A 20,207-nucleotide genomic window follows, 5' to 3' on the forward strand; every position below is an offset into this window, starting at 1 on the left:
TGAAAACATTTCCAAAACCATATGCACCCAGTAGCTCACAATGCATGCAGCTCACACTGAAGACCATGGAGTTCGGTAATAGTATGTTTCCTAGGAAGCATGTAATATCAAATCAAATCAAATCAAATATATTTGTATAGCGCTTTTCACAACACATGTTGTCACAAAGCAGCTTTACAGGATTTACAAGTTTTAACAATCATATGGGTCCAAACCCCTAATGAGCAAGCCAGAGGCAACAGTGGCAAGGAATAGGAATAGGAAGAAACCTTGGGAGGACCAAGACTCAAAAGGGAACCCATCCTCCATTGGGCAGCCCGTTAACACACAAATTACACAAAAACAAATTATACAGATGAATACACAAGTCACAAACAAATCACACAATCAGGCTAAGTATAAGGTAACTAGAATGAAAGTTCTGGGTGTTGATATTGTCAATGTAAATGTTTTGTGATGAACGCCAGGTTTTCATTCCATGTCGGAGTGATGATACTAGTATTGTAGGCTCCGACTGCAGTGTTACTCCCCAGGAGAACCTCGTCGAAGAAAGATATGTAATGTGGTAAATATGTAACAGATATATACTGTAATACAGTATATGCAACAGAAGTGAGCAAGATAGATTAGTTGTGGTCATAAATAGCCAGCGTAGCTTACTTTAATATGAACATATTCATTTTTTTCCAGAACACCTCCTACAGAGATCAATTCTTGACATGTTCCTTACACACCTTAACAAGAGTTTAAAGTGACTCTAACGTATTGTAGGGCATTTCTGAATATCTCGGGAACACCTGTCTGGTAGTACCTGCACTGTCTCTTAATCATTTATGTTGTCTTGGAAAATTGAACACATCAGGATGTTATGATATTTAGCGTGTTTTCTATAGATTTACTTGTAGATGGTGGTGCTAACCAGAAACATATTTTGCCAATTGAGGACAGAAGTGAGATTTTTGGTTGCCAGCTCTTCTCAAAGCACACCAAGCAGCTCAGCTATAGAAGACACTGTATGCTTGTGATGCTGAGAGGGAGAGAGCAGGAAGTGCACTGGATTAAATGGAGTCTTTATTCTCCATTAACCAAATAAAGCAACAACAGAGCGCAGCATCAGGGTAAAAAACACTAGAAGAACTGAGCAGAAGAGCAGAGTGAACTCAAAGCGCTTCCTTAGGACAGCACAGGTGAGCAATACACAGCACTGCAGGAGAGTACCTGTGTGCTATAAATAGCAGAGAAAACAAGTGAATAATAAGGCACAGGTGCTCATGATTAATAATTAGGTGATTGAGTGTGTGTGTGTGTGTGTGTGTGTGTGTGTGTGTGTGTGTGTGTGTGTGTAGTGGCCATGGCTTTGTCTCTTTGGCAGGGTGCCTGGTGCATTGAGACATTAGAAGTGTGCTAATGACCGCGTTGTTGAGGTTACAAACATTTTGCACCAATATAATTTCCAGGTTCTAATTATTTTGAAAACAAAATGAATGTATGAGACGGCAGGTGGTGTGGAATAAGGAGACTTCACTCCTTCCTGTAGGTTAATGCTGTCACGGTACACACGGTCAGTAGCGGCACAATTCATGTATGTTCTGTCTTTGTTGCGTTGAGGTCATCCCTCAGGTGGGTGTTCGCCACCTGATCATTTGTCTATATGTTTCTTGTCTATGTACCGATTGACTGCTGGTTTGTGTTTCCTTTTTTTTTACTTGACACAGGTTTTACGTTGGTGCATTTATTTATTATATTATATTCTTTCCTGAAACTGCTGTGATCGCTTCTTGCACCTTCCTCACCCGTCACAACTGCAATGAGTCGCTGGCAGCTTTTTCTTCATCTGAAACTTATCACTGACACACGCTGGTACATTTTCTTTTTTTTTTATTAGGTAAAACAGTTCATTTTATCTACAGAACAGATGCAATTGAAAATGTTGTTCTCATCACTTAACTGACTTTGATCTTTAAATCCTTATGATGACTGTTAAGGCCAAGATACAGAAGCTAAGGAATATTTGAGAAGTTGTGGGACATATAAATGAGCCAGGACCCATAACCACTGCATTCATCAGAAGGTCCAGTCTTGAAGTGATGATGTCAGGAGAGCCCACGCAGAGATGAAGTAGGAGAGCAAGTAATGAGCTGCTTCTGTGCTGGACACACTGAGGACACCTCTGTTTAAGTTGACACTGTGAAGGACGCGTCATCACAGATCTGTCTCGCCACGGTACAGGGTGGTCAGAATGTAGCTACAGCATTAAGAGAAAAGAATACTGATGGCAGCTTGTGTTCTGATGTAACTACCTTAATTCATAACATATCATGGTTAGTGTTAGCTTTATGAGCTGGGTCAAGTGAGAGAAGAGCACAGCTAGCTGATATGAGCCAGGTTCAAATCAAAGTATCCTGAAGCATGTGCAGAAATAAACGTGAAGCCACCCATTGGTTTGCACACCACTGTGTATCTCTCTGGCACCATAGAACAACTGGACCTAAAAGGAGTGTTGGAGAAGGTTAATACAAATACATATCAATTAAAACTTTATATCCACAAATGCCACACATTTTAACAATATATTGGCAAAACATTGCTTAGCCAATAACATAGAATGAATCAGTTATGTTGCATTATATTACTAAAGTTTACCACTCGTCCTGACATAACTGAACCATAAATCACAAAGGTCCAATGTAAACTTAAAACAGACATTCATTCTGCACAAGAAATTACCTTTTTAATGAATGGAGAGTTTGCAGATACAGCGTCAAAGGCACACAGTGCATCAGAATGTTACTGCTGACAGATTCTGCTCCACTGGTCCGAACTGTCATTGGTGTAAAATGTTACTGCTGACAGATTCTGTTCCACTGGTCTGAACTGTCATGGGTGTAAAATGTTACTGCTGACAGATTCTGCTCCACTGGTCCAAACTTTCATGGGTGTAAAATGTTACTGCTGACAGATTCTGCTCCACTGGTCCAAACTTTCATGGGTGTACAATGTTACTGCTGACAGATTCTGCTCCATTGGTCTGAACTGTCATGAGTGTAATGTTATTGCCAATAGATTCTGCTCCATTGGTCTGAACTGTCATGAGTGTAATATGTTATTGCCAATAGATTCTGCTCCATTGGTCTGAACTGTCATGAGTGTAATATGTTACTTTGCAGGAAGTCTTGATTGTTTCCTGCTCACTGACTTCTGCAGCTGCCTAGAATACATGGAAATGAAAACTGATGCCTGTTTATGTGCAAAGGTATATGCTATAATAATAACAATAATCTCGTCATCCTTTTGAAACTATGAAGGCATATCTGCGGTTACATTTTACCCCACTAGCCTCTGCTATATTTGTGGTGCTCTTAGCACAGTATAATCATAATATAGTTCACATTTAATATAGTTCTAAAAAGTCAGTGATCCATATTAACTTCATCTGATATGAAGCTTGAAATGGAAGCACCAATATTAATATATATTCTCAAATAGAAATGTTTTTTTTTTTTTTTTTATTTAACCTCAAAATCAATTCAGTCAAGCTGTTGAAGTTCTTACCAATTACTCTGCTTCAGGAAGACCATGGTTATGTCTCATTCCTTCAGCTCCCCACAGACAAAGACTTTGTATCTTTAGTTATACTGCCAATGTAAAGGTTAATGTTTTGCTTTGAGAATATTGAATAAAGCTGTCCTTTGATTTTAGAAGCAAAAGCAAGTTCAAAGCCACTATTTAGTGTTTTGTACAGGCATTCCCAGTTCTGGCATGAAGGTAGTAGTTCAGGAGAGTTTGTTGATTTTGCTGCTCTATCATTCTGAGTAAAAGTGGTTGTCATGGTACAGCCCCTGACTCCTCGTGACACCTGTTCGTTGTCTTGTTGCTCCTGTTATGTGTTATCGTCTGTGTACCAATGGACCAAAAAACGCATCCAATCAACAACGCATCTGGGCAAAAGAGTGAAGTTCTTAGTAAAATATGTCTCATTGATGACTCTGGTAGTGTTGGAATAAATGTGCTTCATGCTGGATTTTGGAAAAGGATGAACAGTTCATTGACCCACAATGATCTCCTTAACAAGCACTGATTTTAGGCCATTTTCAAACTAGAGGCTTTACCAAACCCAGGTCCACTTGCTCCGTAATTTTGGTACATTTGGTCAAGTGTGAAGGTCTGAGCTCTGGTGCGGTCCATTCAACGTCCGGTCAGCTGCAATTCTGGAAGATATCCACTCCTGGCACTGTGTGTAGGGCTACTTGATTGGTTCATTTTGTACCATGACTGATTGAACTCATCGCATTACTTCCACTTTCAAGATTCATTTATTTCCTAAATAAATAAATGCTTACTATCCAGATAGACAATATGAATCCATTTTCTTAGGTATATAACATTTTTGCACAGTATTGTGGTATATTTTACAAAAAAGTAATTTAAATATAGACATTCAAATGCAACAAACATCTTCTCATATGAGAACAGTGCCTCGTTTGTAAGTGCTCCTGCACAATGACATTCTATCCACTCCTAAAGCGCTGTTACTTGAATATTTGTTTCAGCAAGAAAATTAAAAGCAGCAAGCTTTAGATTTTTACCATTTAAAAAATCTATGAATTGTAACTGCTGTCATGGTGCACATAGGATAGAACAAATTACTACCACAGAGTACATTAAAACCTTTGAAAGGTTTACATTTATAGGGACTGACGAATCAAGACACAAAATGGCTTTTATAATGTAATCTATGATTGTAGACCCATGCAAAACATACACTGGATGACTTTCAAGTGATCAAAGTATATTTACCAATAAAAATATTTGCTTATATAAAAATATTCAAATGATTTAGAGTTGAAACTTTGATCAATGTCTGTATATTGTAGATCAAATTTAAAGGGCAGCCAATAACGTGATTTGACCAGTAGGTGGAGTTATTCCTCTCTGGCTGTCAATGGAGTTACTGTAGTGTAGGTTATAGTGTGAAGTATGCAATTAAAATATATCTTCTATGTAAATGAAATGGTAATTATCCCTCTGAAAGATGATGTTGCAATTTCCAGGTTCTATCAGTAACATCTTTATATATATATATATATATATATATATATATATATATATATATATATATATATATATATATATATCATGAATATGAAAGTAAGTACCTGTATCTAAGCCTAATAATGACATGTTAATGATATGATTGAGTTCATGAATGTATGGCAGTCAGGTAGCAGTCAAGTATTTTTAATCCTGAAATGTGTTTATTGACTTAGATTGGTTTACAATAACCTGAATACTAATTATTGAAGACACATTATAGCATTTTCTGAGTATTTTGAATGAACCAGTGCATGTGCAATCGCATGTGCAATTTGTGTTAAACTAAACGCTGGTAACAAATACATCCACATACAACATAATGTAATTCATACACATCCACATCCACACAAGGTCATACATTCAACACTGATAAACGATCAGTTACTATACATAACTGAACAATGGTCAATGAAAAGGCAAACATAATTAACCAATACATTCATTTACAAAGATCAGTAATTATGAATAACACACAGTCATCAACATTAACTGTGTTATGCATGAATGTGTCCTTAAAAGTTAATATATAACATCCTATGTAAGTGTAAGTTTTTATAGCTCATTATCATTATGTTACTGTAACAGTAAAAAAGCGCATTTTTGTAAAAATGTAAATGTAATAAATTAATGTGCAATAATTGCATAGCAACTAGAACATTTTCTATCACATTTTCTAATGACTTAGATGATGTTCACTACCATCAAAACAATTATCTGAGTGCCTTGCACATTGCATGACAGGAAAACTGTTAAAGTGTGTGTGTGTGTGTGTGTGTGTGTGTGTGTGTGCGTGTGTGTGTGTGTGTGTGTGTGTGTGTGTGTGTGTGTGTGTGTGTGTGTTTGGCAGAGAGGTCAGGCATTTGGAGGAGAGTGAGTGTGAACAGTGCGTAAAGTCTGGAGGTGTGTGAAGGTGTCAAACGTGTGAGAGGTCAGGCCTTTTTCTGGAGATTTCCGAATCTTCAGGTCCGCAGCAGGGCTGCACAAGACTTTGACTCTCTGATGAGAGGAGGAGAGGTTACAACTTTACAACTTAGGAAGCATTTCCCCAAAGCAATGAAAAACAATATACCAAGAATTTCTAAAAACTATTGTTTCAAAAAACTAAAAGAACACAATATGAAACACAGAATTCAGTGTGGTTTGGATATATAAAAATCTACCAAATATTTTATTTCATATGGCTGATTTTTAGGAACATAAAATTATTCATTTACTTTATGTTTCACTAAGTATTTATATCAGTGGAAACATACTTCATTTACAGTCATGCTGTCTGCATGGTTCAAGGTTGTTCCGGCGGCATGCACAGTGTAGAGGTTTACCTGACGCATAGATCCAGGGGTGTTGCTAACTTTATACACCATCCATAAAGGAATGATGAGGGTGGAGGATAGTGTGAAGAAGACTCCGATGGCATAACCCCACCAGGGGTATTCATATGTGTTATTGAATTTTAGAGGGGTGTACTTAATCAAGGAGAAGATAAATGTACCCTGCAAAGTGAATTTCAAAATAGAAAAGGAGGGGGGGGTGATGAGGATGAGGAAGATATGTGGTTATCCAGGCAGCTTTTGTGTTCACATGACATACTGAGGTTCAAAGTCTACAAAGGGTGAAGATCTGTCTGTTCTAGATATGCAGTCGGTAATGTCACAACCACACTTTCAAGAGCCTCAGGAGCTACAGAGTGCCTGGTTCTATGCACAGGCAAGATCACCTTGCACTTCCTTCTTGTATTTTATGAGCGCATTGATACAGTTCACACAATACAGTACAATGCACTGTACAAATTGTTTGTTGCTCTGACCTGACCTTATATTGCTTTTTTAAATATTAGGGTTAAAATATACAAGTGGTGAATATATATAAATTTTGACAACCAAAACAGTCAATATTTAAATTAACTGTTTAATTACTGTTTTGTAAGTTAACTGTTTCTCTGTATATAACTCACCATGCACACTACAGGGGTAACATATTTCCAGCAGTACTTCATATAGGACCCAGGGCGATAGCTGATCATGTCTTCGATGGTGTCATACAAACGGTCTGCACCTGAAGCATAAAAATCCCGTATAACCTGCACAGATTACACTAATCGCTTTTCAACAATTAAGTAAGTTCAAGATCACTTAGTCAGAATTGCCTACATAAAATGATATACTAAACGTTTTTACCATAAACCCATCCGACACAGATGGACTGAAGGATAGCAAAGGTCAGGAGGGTCATTCCACTGCAAGCATAATAGTCATACAACTGGAAGATATACAGGCCACCCTTTAGGAGACAAACGGAGAGACACGCACATTTCTGAATGACATAAGCAAGATCTTGGTTCATGGTTAAGTATTCATACTTCGATTTTGCTAAGTATGTATTTGTACATTAATCCTTTCGTTGAGTTGAACAACAATTTGCTGGGTGCTCTCTCACCTCTGTCACCATTGGCAAGCCAAGTAGGAAGCTGGCAATACAGATGAGGAGGAGTAGGATTTTACGCCGGTGCCCGATTTGGAAGAAGGTTGGGAACATGTCTGAGATTGATGTGACCAAGGCTTCAAAATATACAAACTGCAACCAAACCAAAGCAGTTCTTGATCAGCAGTTCCAGAGAACCAATTGTAAGATCACATTTTTAGCTTAACTTTAAACTAATCAAGCAGGGCTTCTATATGGCATCAGCAGTATTACCTCACTGTCTAGGCCCAGGAAAATAATCATAATGAAGAAGAAAATGGCCCATAACTGAGGCACAGGCATTAAGGAAACTGCACGTGGATAAGCAATGAATGCCAAACCAGGACCTACAGAATGAGAAACTGGTAAGTATACAACAATCACAATAATTCTTAAGTTTTCCATTATAACTTTGGGTCATATAAGTTGCTAAAGGTTAGTCATGCAAATCTTTGTTTTTATGAGAGTGTATAACAGTAGTGACTTTATCTCTCCCATGCCTACCTCTGATATTATATTTAAAGTAATTTTCTCAGTATTTCGTAAGAGGAATTGTGCTCAGATGCAGGACTGGCTAACTCTGTACCAGTTCACGTCTCATACCTGACTCTGCCACCATTGAAATGTCCATTCCCTGTTCATCTGCCATGAAACCCAATACAGAGAAGATGGCGAAGCCAGCCACAAAGCTGGTCATGCTGTTTAGTAGGCATAAATACATACAGTCTCTGTAGAATATGGAAAAGATAAGAAACTATTTGAAAACTTGCATGAAAAGAACTTAATCAAGATATTTGAATGCACCAAACACATGTATTCGTATTGTATATGCACATCTACAGACTGTAGCCTATTTGTTAGCATGTACACTTTGGGTTAGCCATTCATTAACTCTTGTGGTCAGTTTATGACCACTCGATCACTGTTTGCTGGATACGTATGTGGAGAATAGTTCTCTAGTTCTCTAATAGCTACTCTCATGCCAGAGCACCAATAGACAGACCAGTGATGACAATTACAGACAGCATATCATACACATGTGTGCTGTACAAAAACCCAACATATACAATGTAACAATTTATACATATAGGTGTATAGTGGTCAGTACACAAGGACAGTATATCTAATAAAGTGGGTTCTGAGTTCTAGATTAGACTAATAGGCTTTTAAAGGATAACTTAAAATACCTGTAGCAGTTATTTTCATATTTATTGTAGCTTCCCAAAGCTGTTAAAACTCCAGTGCAAACTCCATAGGAGTAGAATACCTGGCTGCCTGCATCCATCCACACCTTAAACAGAAATTAACATTTATATGTAATTATGCATTTCTGTAAGCAACTTACAGATTTAGTTGTCTGCTTTAAAATATGTTTGTTTTTTTATCAAAATGTTGTAGTATTCACCTTTGTAACATGTGTTTATTACAATATGCAGTTTGATGAAGAGGTAACAATAAAAGCATCCTTATAACAGAAAATAATGTTTTTAGCAATTTATGCAGTTCAGCACCTGAGGGTCTGCAAGGCGGGTAATATCTGGGTAGAGATAGAATTTGATGCCATTGGCAGCCCCAGGCAGTGTGAGACCACGTAGCAGTAGCACAGCTAACATCACATAAGGAAAGGTAGCAGTGAAATAGACCACCTGCAAGAGAGGATGACACTGGGCACCTCAGGATCAATGCAGAATCAGTACCCCAGATTCACACTCCCACTAGGCTTGGTATAAGCCTAAGTCTAACTTCATGTTCGCAAAATATTTCAGCATTCATTACCTGGTCCCAAAAGGCTCAATACAAACCTTGCCGGTCGACTTCACTCCCTTCCACACACAGAAGTAGCAGATGGTCCAGGTGAGTAGGAGACACAGAGCCAGATCCCACCTCACGCTGCCCAACTCTTCAATTCCACCAGATAGACCCAAAATCCTCCTCCTGTGAGCATTTAGTCTCAACATGTGCTTATGTCTCTTAAAACCTAAGCTTACCTCTAACTGATGTATTTGTGTATGATGCTGGTTATCATGAGATAGGGTGAACCCATCACTCTGGGTGCTAAGTGCTAACGGAGGACTGTTACTGAATACTCACTCCCAGAATTCAACAACTGGAGAACTAATTTTCTCTTGAAAAGTTTCAGTACTGTTGCTGTTATGAAATTCCACACAGAACTCTACAACACAAAAAAAAATTATTCTGCAGCAAACAGACACAAACATGTAATAGTCATGGGGGCAGTCATGGCCTGGTGGTAGGGAACTGGTCTTGTGACCGGAGGGTCGTGGGTTCGATTCCCAGACCTGAGGCCATGACTGAGGTGCCCTTGAGCAAGGCACCTAACCCCAACTGCTCCCCGGGCGCCAGGCTAGGGCTGCCCACCGCTCTGGGCATGTGTGATCCACAGCCCCCTAGTAATCACTAGTATGTGTATGTGTGTGTGTTCTAACTGCACAGATGGGTTAAAAGTGGAGGACAAATTTCAATTGCGGTGTAAAAATCACAATTGACAAAATACAGCACATTTTTTTAAAATAGCGTTTCATAGTCTTTGACTCAAAATAATGGGAATCATTCCCCTGCATGATTTCAAATGTGCTAAGGGTTGATTTCACACAAATGACATATTTATTTGTTTATTGACATTAAATAAAAGACTACCACAAACAAGATAACTGATGCTCCATTCACCTGGGCATGTACAGTTAATTCTTCCACAAATAAATATTGCTGCAAAGCTTGTCAATAAAGTTTAACAGCTGGCTTAACTGTACAGATCTGAAAGAACATGGTACAACCTACGTAGCACAGGTGCCAGGTAATTACAGTATAAGCAGTCTTACCTGTGTTCCAGGTATTTTGGCAACTAGCCCATGGCAATTCTGAGGTGAAACAGGAGAACAGGTAGAGAAATGCCCAGGCCAGAATAACAATGTAGTAGATTCCAGTGTACAGGACAACCACCTGGCTGCCATAGCCAAGTCCTGAGAAAGATCACACCTTTCTATTCATATCTTGAGGTTCTCACACTTAATACTGAAAAATAAGTAGTTCGCTGTTCATTAGCTAATTGTCTTTTGCCCAACACATACAGCAACTGTCTATAGCTAATATGATTAGAATACTGGTAATGAGATATTTTTGTTGCTCACCTTCAAAAAGAGGACAAATTTTCCTCCAGCAGGTAATCCCACCCTGGCTGGTGAACTGGCCCAAGGATGTCTCCAAGAAGAAGAGAGGTATCCCACAGGAGAACAGGAACAACACATATGGCACAAAGAAAGCGCCTTTGGATAGAAAATTTCATTCAATACATAATGCTGCAAAAGACTCAAATCTGTCCTCTTATATGTCCCATGAATAGGTTTTTGCCCTGTCTGATCTCCTGAATTTGTACAAATTCAAGCAATGAATGAAATTGCATCTTAAACCAAGATCTGATAATGCATTAAAGGGACAATTGTGGAACAAAATTGATAGATGTATGCATTAAGAGAAGATATTCAACAGTTGCCATGTGTGAAAAAGTGATTTCCCCAGTTCGTTTCAATAGCCAGTTTTAACCCCTTAGCAGCCATAACTGCAACCAAGCATTTTCAGAAGAAAATGGAAGAACTTGTTAGACTTCTCTTCTAAACTGCTTCACCTCACTGACAGCTGTAGGACTTAGAGCAAAAATATTTCCACAACATGCTACAACATTTCTATAAGATTTAGGTCTGGACTTAACTAGGCTATCCAAAACATTTGACTTTTGTGGTAAAAAAAATGTGGTAGCAGGTAGGCCTGCTGTTTTGGATTACTGTCTTGTTGTGTGACATTCACCAAATGGTGTGACAATCTCTTGAAGTATTCTCTGAAACAGAGTGGAATTCATAGTTCCCTCAATAATTACAAGGTGTCAAGGTTCTGACACAGCAAAACATCCCCACACCCTCACATTACAACCGTCATACTTCACAGTTCGTATGGGGCTTTTACTTTGTGATTTAAAGTCCCAAACTTGAATGTGCATGGTTGGGCAAAATTAAGGCTAGTCATTAACTGAAGCACCCACTCTGATCCTAAATAACTTGTCACCCCCTGCTGATAATTGGGGGTTACACCTTTTTACATCTGAAGATTGCATAATTGATACCTTACACATCAAAGACATGTGCTAAACTTTTGTGTCAAAATGTCCTGCCTTTCCTGTATCTATATGCTCCTGTAATCCTGAAATAAACATAAAATCTAAATCCAATGTGAAAAATCTGCACATATTTAGGATGTCAGACAGGAGGCAAAAACGTTTTCACAGCTCAGTATCTACTAACAACATTTAATTTAAATTTAGTTAATGCAGTCTATGTAACGTCTGGTTTTGTTATTTACATGCATACCCTTGCTTTGATTACGCACCATGCACATCAGATTGTTTGAGGAAGAGAAAAACTCATAGGATTATAGGATTCTGTTTTGCAATCCTGCTCATATGTTCAAAAACACTTGCATTTCTTACCACAAAACTGAGTATGCAGTTATACAACTTCACCCACCGCCTCATGCGGCCCTAGAGACAGCACCACATACAGTAGGAAAGTTTATTCACCAGCACCAGAGCCAAACTTTCCCAAGGCTTGCACTGCTCTTAGGTTAGGCAGAGGAAATGAAGCAGTGACAATAATGCTAATGACTGGTATAATCAGCATTTGTGATTTTAATGCACGGTACCTAGAGCAGAGCAAGTTTCAGATTAGCTTGTTTTCAGAACTGACAAACACAGCTTCTCATGTTTCTCATGCAACATGTCTGACTTAGTATGTGCACTCAGAAGTGATGATTTAGATGGCATTATAATTATGGGGTCAAGAGTTTTGTTATGCACAGAGCAATAGGCTACAGCTGAGAAAAGTAAACACCTTCCAAACGACATCAGTACTCACAACAGTCAAGTGCTACATTCTTACTGAGGTCTCAGCACGAAATGGAACCGACCACTGTAAATATTATCTTACTGCATTAGTATTACAACAGCTTCCAAAAACATTTCGCAATGTTGAAATCATGCCCTTTGAAAAATGTAAGAAGTGATTATTTTTGTCATTGTTCTTTGGAACTAGGCATTCGAAAATATGACATCCTAAAACCACATCAAACTGCTCTGAAAGGTTGTTGAGGTTTATTGAAGTGTTTTAACTAATCCACACTGGTCATCATTCCATAAGCAAAAACGTACCACCGCCATTCTTGTAACACAGATAGGGGAACCTCCATACATTTCCTAGCCCGATAATGTGGCCTGCCACAGCCAGGAGAAACTGCAGCTTACTGGCCCACTGCTCTCTCTGCTCAGTTTGGACCTGGGATTGTGCTGAGGAGGATGGACTATTCAGCAGCTTTAACTTCACCACTGGCTCCAAGCGATGCTCCATGGTGCTGCTGAAGGTGGACGGGACAAGAAAAAAGTAAAAAAAAAACATAAACAAGCTTAAACAGGGATTTAACAGGGTCTCTATTTTCTTTATTAAATGCAAATGTACTGTGTATAACTGTGGTTTGGTTTGTAACTGAGAAAAATTTTACTGTGAAAATAAATATTGACACATTAGTCACAATATTGACACAATAATGTATACTGGTAGTATATTTATAGTTTTCTCATTATATTAATATTTGGCACACGGTTTGAATCATGCCACTGGTTTACATACATTAACGTTTTCCTCACAGAGTACATTTGAAAAATACTAGTTAATAATGATAGTTACTAGAAAGATTTCCCTTTCAAGTAAAAAAATGAAAAAAAATATTCATAGTTTGGGATTTGACAAAAAACTGAATTATAAAGTTTATAAATAATTGTGCCATCTTTGTGTTAATGATTCATGTTGTAAAGTTTTGCCAAATCTGTAAATTCTAACTTTACCATATTGAATGAAAACACAATAGCACTATACATTTATTATTGCATGTTGCACAATGGTTTTAAAGATGCTGAAGTGTTTCTCAGATGCCTCTATCCACAACTCATAAAAACAGGGCTGAATATATTCTGGAATTTAACTGAGACTCTCAGCTTCAAGATGACACACCCACTTAGAATACAGTCCCTAAATCTGTGAGTGGAAAATTACTGCAGTACATCAGCGGTTGCACCCTACCCTTTATTACTGCTAATACATTTTTAGCAAGAAAACAAGCAAGAAAACATTGTCACCTTAGCTACAGTGTCCCAAAACAAAATTTTCAGTATGATAACCTATTCAGAACAGGCACTCTTACTGTTAACCAATCATATTCCAATCCTGATGGACTTAGATTCCATTCAACATAAAATACTAACCAAAAAAGAATAAATACATTGGCTACATCCTATAGGCCTGTGTACACTTAACCCAGTTTTGTGGGTACACTTAACCCACAATTGTCCAAGGATGACAGGTCTCCTTTAATTCCATTGAGAACCAAATGTCATTTTTCCTGACCCACCTGTTTTGCATTGCAAACAAATCAATACCCCACTTTAGCTGTTGTTATAAATAATGCAATTATTTAGTTCATACATCAATTGCAAATGAACTAAAAGTCTTGTATTACAGTGATACAGTGATACTTGTATTACACCACTATTAGACCACCGGTGCAAATAACATCACTGTTCCTTATAGTACACACTGATAGATAACAACTGACATTTTGATCAGCTCATCTGTGAGAGTACTGTGAGAGTAACAGAATAAAACTTTGAGGAGAAAAGTGTTGTTGAGTTTTACCTGGGTTTTTGCAGATACCTGTGTCTTACGTTTCTTGTGTAGAAGTCGGTCTCTGCCTGTGACTGTGTCCATTAGAAGCAGCTCATTGTTGAGTTGTGACAGGAATGAGAGGAATTGAGGAGGAGCCACGAGGCCCCCTGACACAGGTTGAGTTGAGTCACCAAAATGAATCTTGTCCTGCCTTTTTTCCCCACAATGGTAAAGGTAAAGCAACCACAGGAAATGAGCATGAACCGTGAGGGGAAAATGCACTTATTTGTGTTTTATGTATTTTTCCAGAGTACGTGCATATATTTCCACACGTACGATGCGGCTAATAAGTCATACACCTGACAGCTGAAGTGAACTCATCACAACATTTTATGTCCTATATGTGATCATACTTGACAATGTGCCAACTTCCTCATGAAACTCTTTTCAGGTTATTGTTACGTCCAAAAAAGAGATTGGCAAATGCGGCAATCTAACAGTTATTTTCTCACCTGCAACTTTTTCTTCTTTTGTTCTTGGAAAGGTAAAATTCACTTTTAGGTTTCTCAAAACTTACTGAAGTGGCTGAAACTGGACACCACCTGCACTGCCCAGGCACTGAAATGAACCTGAAAAACCTGAATCTAGGCTATTCTTTTTTTCCTCTTATCTGACCTGGTAGGTAGAGGACCTGTAGCATGTTTTCAACGTTGTAGAATTTACAGGTCCTGAAGTAAACTGCAAGTAAACATATACTTACCTGCTTATTTAATGCACCTGCTATTTTGGTGCATTAAATGAAGGGCATACTAAAGGTGTACAAGGTAGTGCCGTTCAAGAGTACTGTGTAGTTCCATTGAAGCTCACTCAGCGATGTCCAGATTTACTGACCTTTCTTCCATGGTCTGTGGTCTCACACCAGCACTGCACTGACATCTAGTGTTTGACTAGCATTTTGCCCCTGTGTGCAGTGTGTTCTTTCACAGACACCACCAGCAGGAATGTGGCGGTGTGAGCACTGGCCACTGTGAGCCAGAATGCTCTAAACACATCAGGCAATTTTGTCTTACTAATGTAAGGATGCAAATTTGGCTGTAGTAAAGAATATAGTGTGTGTGGTATATTGTTTGTATACACAGAAATGTTATACTGATGAGTAGAAAAAAACTGAACTACAGCAACTGTAGAAAAAATTGTTAACATGTCGTGAGTATATTTTTATAATTAAGAACATCTGTGTGTGACAAAACGGTATTTAATGAATAAAGTAATGAGGAGAAAAATATATGAGAACATTAGAAAAACAGTGAACAAAAGACAAAGAAGACTTGAAGGTCCTTTGGGCTATGAGTGGAGGCACATCTGGGCTTCAATAAGGAAATGTAGCAAGACGCAGGTTTATGTGATGATTAATAATGTGTGTCTGTGATTGTTTATGTGTGTGTGTTTAGCTGAGAAAGAAAAATTATGTCTTATAATATGTGGCTGAATTAATAATTGTCATGGTGCGCCAGTCCTAGCATTATAGGCACACAGCCACTTACACACACACACACACACACACACACACACACACACACACACACACACACACACACACACACACACACACACACACACACACACACACACACACACACACACACAGCTACTGTCACACACACACACACCTACTGTCACACACACTAATAGTCAGAACTTACCCTGCTCATGATCACCCCAATATTAGTTCATTGTAGTTCATTGTACCTGCACGGTCACTATTTCAGACCCACAGGTTCCTCCTGTCAGTGCTGTGCATTCTCAGCCTGATGAGGATGACAGTTCCTGTGTTTGCACTTATCCATGCACTTACTGTTATAGAGCATACAAGTTATTTCACTGCCACAACAGCTTTTCCTTGTTGCTTGTTGCTTAATGGAGAGCAAAGGCATCCAAACAACCTCCTCTTGCTTCTTCCAGACCAGGAAGGCCACACCTGAGCCTTCTGTGGGTTCATAGGTTGCTTGCTGCAGAGGAGCCATCCTAGAGCTGCAGGTGTAGGTCTAGGGTGTTGTTCTCAGATTAAAGTAAATTTTGCATTTCATTTGGAAATCAAGGTCCCTGAGTCTGGAGGAAGAGTGGAGAGGCACACAGTCCAAGCTGCTTAGATCTAGTGTGAAGTTTCCACAATCAGTGATGGTTTACGGAGCCATGTCATCTGCTGGTGCAGGTCCACTGTGTTATGTCAAGACCAAAGTCAGCGTAGCCGTCTACCAGGACATTTTAGAGCACTTCATGCTTCCCTCTGATGACAAGCTTTTTGGAGCTTTCATGCCACACCACACTGATGCACTTATTCATGCAAAAGGAGCCCTGAACATGTATTGAGTGTACATACTTCTCAGTATCGCACATGACAAGGACGTTTTGGACAGAGGTCCTTCATCATGTTAGGTCTAGCTCTGCCCCCCCCCCCCCCATATATATATATATATAAATTCAATACACAAGTGATTGTGACTGAGGAACTGGTGTTTTGGAGGTGTGTCCGGAAGTGAGCGTCTTCCTGAGCCCGGTCCCAACCTTGCATTTTTTATAATGTTATAATGTTATTCCTTTATCAATAAAGCAGTTGGTTCTTTTTTATTTTATTATTTCATGTGCAATATTTTAGAAATATAATTTGATAAATTTGACTCAGCATTTTATAAATACTACAATAGCTTGGTCATACTATGCAAAGAGTGGCTCCACCTAGAAGTCCTGTAAAGATAACAGCCAGTAACAGTGAGCTACAGAGTGACTGAACACTGATGAGCTGTGAGGCAGAAGAGTAGATCCACATGTGTTTTAAATGTTTCAAAAGCAGTGTTCAAGTGCATTCTAAACAGGATTTGATGCATTTTAATTAATAAGATGTTACAGAATACTAGTGTGCAGATATAACTTTTATATAGAGCTTTTTTTTTATAGAAAATGTAGTTTAAAAAGCTAATATATTAAGACTTAGTCATCTTAGTGTTTTAAGCTCATCTGAGGTCTACACTGTTAACTAAGTTTAATCAAAACTCTGGGGTAAAAACAGTAGGAAAACATTCACAGGTTGGGAGAATGTTCAACATGTTCTAATGCAGAAATGCACCTGCCAACATGGTGAACTATGAGTAATATTTTAATTCCTCAAGTAACCCTTTTTTCTTTCTAAAATTGATAGGTAATAATGTACAACCAAACAGTATTGTATAATACACTTCAACCTGACTATTATAACTCAAACATGAAAAAGGATCTTGAAATTACCCTGAAGAGATTTTTTCAAACTGAATTAATTATTCATTCTTACTAAATAATCATTTGAATGATTACAAACAGGTCGGTCACAACCCTAACACTGGAAGAAGGTTAATTATATAACTTCCAACATGGTTTACAACATGTTGGCTTACATAGACGATGAAGTTAGTTACTTATTTGCAGTTTCTTATTCATTCAGGTCATTCGTAGTCATTCATAGCTTTTCGTGGCTGAAGTTAGTTAATTGTTCTTTAATGGAGTGGTCATGACCCATATTTGCTGTGCAGTTAGTTTTAGAGATAGATGACCCAACTGAACATGTGATCATGAATTTGTTAGAAATTTGTTCTATTTCTCATACTAATATTGCAAAAAGTGTTAAAAATTGATGAAAATATAAAATATTTAAACTGACCTACTGGTGGAGAGTCTAGTCATCAAGGACTCATTACTCAAATTCAGTTTCCATAGGTATATACAAGGCCGTGTATATATATTCACCATGTTGCCAGATATGATTTATGATATCATGGCTCTTACTGCAATCAAATTCTCACACAAGGAGAATACTCTCTATTGAAAATATCCTATGTCTTGCATGTAATTATTTAAACTCTCAAACCTGAGCTGGTATTTCGACTTTTGATTAATTTGTGTACTATTTGTAATGCGGTTCAGTGAGAGCAGGACGCCAAGGCAGGAGCAGCTTTGCAGAGCATTTATTTATTTTTTTTAGACGTAACAAAAGCAGATGCGTTTGACAGAAAACAGTGAAGACAAACGTAACGTTAATGAAACAATTGACAACGAACAACAACTGGTTCTTGGAACATGGAATGTGACCTCTGTGAGGAGCCTGAGCTGGTGCGTAAGGCTGAACGATACCAACTAGAAATAATGCACAGTGCGGGTTCTGGAGCCAATCCTAGACATTATTCCTTCCAATGTTATACTGAGGGACTTCAGTCCTCATGTGGGCAATGACAGTAGGATCTGGAAGGGCGTAAATGGGAGGGATGGCCTCCTTGATCTGAACCTGAGCAGAATTGTTACTGGATTTCAGTTCTTATCATGGGAATATCATGCGGAACTGTACTGGGCCCAGTGCTATGGGCTATCCAGTCCCTGTACAAATGGAGCAGGAGTTTGGGTCGCATGGCGGAGGGGTTCAGTTTGGTGGCCTCAAAATTCTGCATCTCCATTTTGCAGATGATGTGGTTCTGTTGGCGTCATCAGGACAGGACCTCCAGCTCTTGCTGGATCAGTTTGCAGCAGAGTGCCAACCTTCATGATCACATGTGTAGTTGGGTCATCTATATCTGTAATTCAAAGCAAATATGCATCATGAGCACTCACTTTATGAATAAGGACCTCCCAAGAAGCTTTATGAATAAATAAAACAAATTTGAAAGCTGGAAGCTGCAAATAAGTAGCTCTTCTGCGCTGCGGTAACCTCGTTAGTTCCCATTGCTAATAATGATGACAGTATCGTTAGCAAGCTAAGCTAGCTAAAAGGTTTAGTCACAACCAGGCTTTTGTCTTATTAAATTAATGTAAAGGTCATTAACAAATCAAAATGATTATTCACTTAGAATATATATTACTGACAGATACTCAAACAATTCCCATTTTAATGTTCAGAATTTTCCTCTTATTCTAGAGATAGCAGACTGTAACCATCTTTTTTTGTCTGTCGAAATATGTCAGTGCCAGGTAGCACATCCTTGATAAACCATTTCTCAATTAGTAATCAACGTCATTGCTGCCAACATTTGTAACTGGAAACCTTCACTTACATTTTACCTTTGATCCAAAATAGTGGATATTGATAAGCTTCTAATCAAAAATCAATAGTGCATCAACATCACCTTGCTATTTGGGAATGTTGCACTTCCATGTTTCTTCACACTTGCCTTAGAGTGACCTTTGTTTTTTTCTATTTGTTCATTTTTGTGCTGGAATGTCATCTTGAATTTGGTGATGTTGTTTCAGAAATTGGAAGAAAAAGTGGTTACTGGGTCCATATACTTTTTGTTAATAGTTTTTCCATTTTTAATCCTAAAACAGAAAAACAACCCATTTCCATATTCTGAATTATATGAAAAGCACTACATTATATAGATTTCATAATACCAGATCATTTGTTTTTAGGTAAAAGAAAGCACGTCCACAGAATTATAAGCATAGGATCAATAGATAAATAATTTTTTCATTGTTGACACTACAATGCAATTTATTTGGAGTATTGCATTGCTACAGCAAGCTCCAAATGTTGTTAGTTTCTTTTGGTTTCTTCTCGAGGCATAATCTGCACAAAACATCCTTATATTAGCCTCAAAACCCCTTCTGCCCATAGACATCTCAGCATATGTTGCCCCATTCTTGATCATAGTTTTAATTAAATCATGAAATGTGTCAAGTATATTCATTTTCAAACTACCAGCAAAATAATTTCATCATTTTCAAAATGTTGTTTGGTGTTAATAACATCTGGTTCAAATCTGCAGCCCAGTCTATTTAAACAAAAAAAAAACTCATTATCTTAATATATATTTGTTCATATTCATTTTTTCGTATTTTGTGGTTTTTAATTTAGCCACGTTGTAGAAAGTGACTTGTTTTCCTAATTTTCTATAATTCAAAGTGTGTCGTTTT

General features: G+C 38.1%; 1 protein-coding gene and 1 long non-coding RNA gene across 3 annotated transcripts; one reads left to right on the plus strand and one right to left on the minus strand.

Annotated features, from left to right (window-relative positions):
- The first annotated feature begins 1,365 nt into the window (after window positions 1-1,365).
- Window positions 1,366-4,088, plus strand: LOC143521042 (uncharacterized). Its single transcript, XR_013132612.1, has 3 exons — window positions 1,366-1,561; window positions 1,716-1,860; window positions 1,986-4,088. It is a non-coding gene; the product is annotated as an uncharacterized LOC143521042 (long non-coding RNA).
- Window positions 4,089-5,242: 1,154 nt separating this feature from the next.
- slc6a22.2 (solute carrier family 6 member 22, tandem duplicate 2) lies at window positions 5,243-14,888 on the minus strand. 2 transcript variants are annotated; one of them, XM_077014434.1, is made up of 16 exons: window positions 14,789-14,888; window positions 14,307-14,487; window positions 12,770-12,972; window positions 10,704-10,838; window positions 10,395-10,535; window positions 9,646-9,727; window positions 9,357-9,489; window positions 9,066-9,200; window positions 8,742-8,845; window positions 8,158-8,282; window positions 7,789-7,901; window positions 7,531-7,668; window positions 7,272-7,374; window positions 7,049-7,149; window positions 6,417-6,587; window positions 5,243-6,090 (listed from the first exon to the last, which is right to left on the minus strand). In XM_077014434.1, exons 3-16 carry the CDS (start codon window positions 12,963-12,965, stop codon window positions 5,947-5,949), a joined length of 1,821 nt encoding a protein of 606 aa, XP_076870549.1. In that variant the 5' UTR covers window positions 12,966-12,972; window positions 14,307-14,487; window positions 14,789-14,888; the 3' UTR covers window positions 5,243-5,946. The 2 variants fall into 2 exon arrangements, with proteins under 2 accessions (XP_076870549.1, XP_076870550.1); XM_077014435.1 differs by lacking the exon at window positions 14,789-14,888 and having other exon boundaries at window positions 14,307-14,642.
- Between the last annotated feature and the right edge of the window lie 5,319 nt (window positions 14,889-20,207).

This window comes from Brachyhypopomus gauderio, chromosome 8, assembly GCF_052324685.1.
Source record: "Brachyhypopomus gauderio isolate BG-103 chromosome 8, BGAUD_0.2, whole genome shotgun sequence".
Lineage (NCBI taxonomy): Eukaryota > Metazoa > Chordata > Actinopteri > Gymnotiformes > Hypopomidae > Brachyhypopomus > Brachyhypopomus gauderio.